Source organism: Dendronephthya gigantea, unplaced genomic scaffold (assembly GCF_004324835.1).
Source record: "Dendronephthya gigantea isolate DGI-Jeju-01 unplaced genomic scaffold, DenGig_1.0 001139F, whole genome shotgun sequence".
In the NCBI taxonomy this organism is placed as follows: Eukaryota; Metazoa; Cnidaria; class Anthozoa; order Malacalcyonacea; family Nephtheidae; genus Dendronephthya; species Dendronephthya gigantea.
The window spans coordinates 3627-7922 of record NW_021164149.1 but is presented as its reverse complement, the minus strand read 5'-3'; the positions used below and the strand labels follow the sequence as shown (position 1 = coordinate 7922).

The following is a 4296-nucleotide window of genomic DNA, read 5'->3' as shown; positions in this document are numbered from 1 at the left end:
CGACTTAATGGCTTACGCTTTGGTTAATTTCTTCGAAGAGAATGCTTGGGATGTCATTCCATATTCCGATATTGTTTTTTACTCAGGAACATAAACAAATGAAATCGAGAACGGGACAAAATGTTGGTTCTTTGGAAAGATACAAATCCAAGAAAGCAACCAAAAGAAAATTCCCTGCCGAGATTGTAAAGATACAGGTTTGAAATTAAGTTTATATTCCTTGAGTCATTATTGTTCGCCTTTGACGTTTTATGTCTTGAATAAAGATAATTTATTTAGGGTAAGATGGGTTTTATAGTTAATATATTCAAGTCCTAATCATATAATGATCCCAAATGATTCAGATCAGGCTGTTTTGAAATATAATCATGTTTGAAGTATGATTCATATCATGGTGATTGAGTCCTAATCATCTAAATGATCCCAAATATTCAGAGCAGAGTGTGTGAGTCTCAAGTAATTTAATATTTGTCTATATAACAGTATATTACTTCCCACTTTTAGATACGACATATTCAGAAATCAGCCAAGTCCATCCCTGCCATAATCTTTGTTCATATTTGTTATATTTTAATTAAACAATAGATGACAAAGACTGGTTACTCAATACATGAGAGAAGATGATTCTCCGGTTAAAACAGGCAAAGGTTTCCGCAAGCGTGTAAGAAATGCAAACGTGTTATAAATGATAGCGACAGTGACAGAAAGACAGGTAAAGTCTTAAAGTTACAGAGATAATTTTTTCATTCCAATTTTCTCTAACAAGGTGTTTTTTGAGCACATATACGAAATAATAGTAATGAGCAAGTTATGTGCATAGTTTATATTCCCCACATTTATTTCTGATCCTGTTTTTCTTCAGCAAGAACCAGCTGCAACGAAGAGGCAGAAAGCAGCATCTAAAAATGCTGAGCAATCAAAGCGATCAACCAATCTGGCTAACATGATAAGGAAAGATACAGGAAGGTTTGTATAGTTACAGGTCAAAAGGAAGCCTCTGTCAGAAAGAGTAAAATCACCTTGTATATAAGACGATGTGAAAGCTAATGTTAACATTATTTAAGCTTTTAGCATTGAAATAGCAGTAATATAAAAGCTTCCTTATACTACCTGAGATGGTAGATAGACACATGAGTTAGTAAGAACACATTACATTCTTGCTTGTTGATAATTAGGAAAGATGCCAATTGGTGCACAGGCAGCACACATATGTATTCATTGCTTATAATTTTAATATTTAGGAAGTCTTAAATTATTTGATGGCAACAGTGTATGTGATGAAGATTGCAAACATTTAAGAGAAATAGAACGCTTCTGGCAACAATCAAACACCTAAAAAGTGAAAATGAAAGACTTCGGGAACAAATCGAAAGTAGTGATGGTAAGCTTGTTCAAAAAGATTTGTCCAACTTTTAATCAAAATGTGCCACAAGACGGGTGATCGGCGGACAATCCATGATCCTGGTGCATTAAGCTAGGGCAAGCCATTTATTTTGCCTTTTCCTCACCATTCATTAGCCACTCACAAAAAGGCAATGATTTTACTGTTATTCTGATTTCATGTTTCCTAGTCTTTGGCTAATGCATTTTAATTTTCTTATAGATTTAAAAGTTTCTTTGAGAAAACTGAAGAAGTATGTGGCATCCTTGGAAGGCTTTTCAAACCAAGCACTAAATTTGGTTCACAACAGAGCGTACAAGCATACGAGCCTTCCGCAAGATTGTCTCCTTTGACAACCATGGATCATGGAAGATCGTCTCCTATTTCATGTGTGTCAAGCTCATCAACCAGATCTTCTCCCACATCGATGAGTGGTTTTTCAGAATTTGCTACAGAGGAACCAACCGTAATTGCAATTAGCGAAGACAACTTGTTGAAAGACAAAAGTAAGGAAATACAAGGCTGTGATGATGACAACTAGGTCCAGGAGTTAGAGAAGGACACATATGCTTCCTCAAAAATTTGTGGAAGTGACGAACAGTCTGGATTGGCTGATGTTATGGCAGATAAGGTAGGTCTTTCAAATGCACTGTAAATGGGAGAATTTTAAAATTTTACATTCTGATTTCAATACACGCAAAGTGGTTTAGGTAGAGTGTGTCTTGAAAATGGAATTATTAGTACCGTGGTTTAAAACATTTTGTTCATTGGATGACTTTACATTGTTTTTTTCACCTTTTTTACTAATTTATTGTATTGATTTATTTTCTAACAGGTTGTTCTCGGACCAGGCTTGTCGATTTCAAAGAATGTGCTTCAACGAATAAAGACGAAGAAAGTAGGATCATTTATCGCAAACCTGATGGGAGCAACACTCACAAGAGAGTACATGGCGACACACAGTTACAAAGGGCAGAAAGGGAAGAATGGGCAAACAAAGCCAAAGCTTGATCCAAACTACACAGCTTCCCTAATAAGTAAGTTTTTGGTTTTGAGTGTATACGTAATCTTTGTATTGCAAAGACGGACTATTTCTGTTTACCTAATCAGCATTTGAAGGAAAAACGCAGTGTTGGCATATTTACTGATTTAGTAATTTAGCCTTTCTTTATGTTTTGTGTAGAATACGCCAAGAGTGTAAGATACACCGAACTTCAGCGGCCTGTTATTGACGAGGACATTGTCAAAGCTATCAAGTTTAAACTGAACAATGAGGAACAGGCGTTCAAAAAGCAACAAGAATAACAGTATTATGGCACAGGAATTTTTTGAACATATACTAAGAAACGGTATCATTGTAAGAAAGTTTTTAGCCCTTTAAATTAATAGTAAATGCCTAAATTTCAAAACAGTAGTTCTTTTTTTATATTCTGCATTTATATATACTAATAATAAATCCCCTGGTACTAAAGACCGAAGTAAAATAAAACGTAATCCCCTTTTTCGTTAAAACATCGTTTGATTATTGGCAGCATGACTAGAACTGTGTTAGCTTCGTGAAATTAAAGCTGCTTTGTGCAGCAGTTATTATTTGGGTAAACGTCAAAATTATTTTTTTTTAAAGAATACCTTTTGCTTCCATGTAAAAACTATAGTTTCGAACAAACCTATAGTTTTTAACCTATAGTTTTCACTAAAACAACTATAGTTTCAGACACTAAGTTTTATTCCAAAATACTACAGTTATTAAAACTATAGTTTCGCCTTTAAAAACTATAGTTTATTTTTGTAAGGGTCTAATGACCTGTATCTTCAATTGGCTACTGGAACTTAGCTAGACTCCTTAATTGGTGCGGTCACGTTCTCTGTAGGCTTTTCTCTCACGCCGTCCATCTAGCTTCTAACTCACGAGGCAGTTTGGCATCCCAGGGGACCTTAGCGTCACAACACTCGTGGTAGAGGAACTTTCCTTGCAGAATAATGGGCGAAATCAACCCGAGAGGATCATAAACTTTCGCGATCCTTCCGAGGACTCCTCGCTTCGTCGGACTTGCTGGGTCAGCAGGAAACTAGATTTTGTATGGCTTGAGCATGTATGGCTTAGGCGGCCAAAGGAGTGGAAATTCTGTCCCAAACAGCTTGGACCTCACACTATTTTAGGAAGACTAGGCGTAAATTATAAGATTAGATCAGAAACAGGTCGAGAGTTCATGGTCCATCACGACAATCTAAAACCTTACTTTATGCCTACTGAGCAGGGAAAGTTTGCTTGTCCTGGTTTGTTTGTCTTGGTCAGGAATCGGGAGATTTTGATCGTAGTTTCTGTATCAACTTTTAACGTTTTCGGGACCAAAACTAATGTGAGAAGAAAGTGTGGCGCGCGATCAAAATGATTGCGTAAATAATGCATATCGCAATACATAATCTTGTAACTACAATTTGCTAGAGGAACATGATGATTAAGCGATTGTGATACGTAATTGACGGTATGTAATATAAGAAAGAAATTGACATAAATAAATCAGACTGGGATGGTAGCCGTGCTGTGACCGACAGTGACTGTGTCTTATAGGATCTTAGGTGTACGCTGCATGGAAACGAAGATGTTGTGACGAGCGGATGGTACCGTGTAAACGCAGCTTAAGAGAAGTAGAGTTATTTAATATCTTTTGCGTTATAATGGAGATTTGGAGTACAATTTCAGCTATGAAATAAGTGGAAAATGTTGAAACATTCTAATGAATCTGAATTACCATTTTCCTCAAATTTTAATTTGTGATCTGTGAAATCAGACTTGACTTCATTAAAAATACAAAACAATCGCACCGTAACCATTTGCTTCACCTGGGCCGCATATAACTAGCTTATGGTGAAATAGCGCTGCACCTTTTCTCAATGGTCTCCATACCTGTGAT

General features: G+C 36.3%; 1 protein-coding gene across 1 annotated transcript; it reads left to right on the top strand.

The window, feature by feature from the left end:
• Positions 1-1694: 1694 nt before the first annotated feature.
• Positions 1695-2716, top strand: LOC114545061. The gene is made up of 3 exons (XM_028563451.1): positions 1695-2012; positions 2217-2418; positions 2565-2716. The coding sequence occupies exons 1-3, from the start codon at positions 2001-2003 to the stop codon at positions 2684-2686; spliced, it is 336 nt and encodes a 111-aa protein (XP_028419252.1). The 5' UTR covers positions 1695-2000; the 3' UTR covers positions 2687-2716.
• Positions 2717-4296: the final 1580 nt, after the last annotated feature.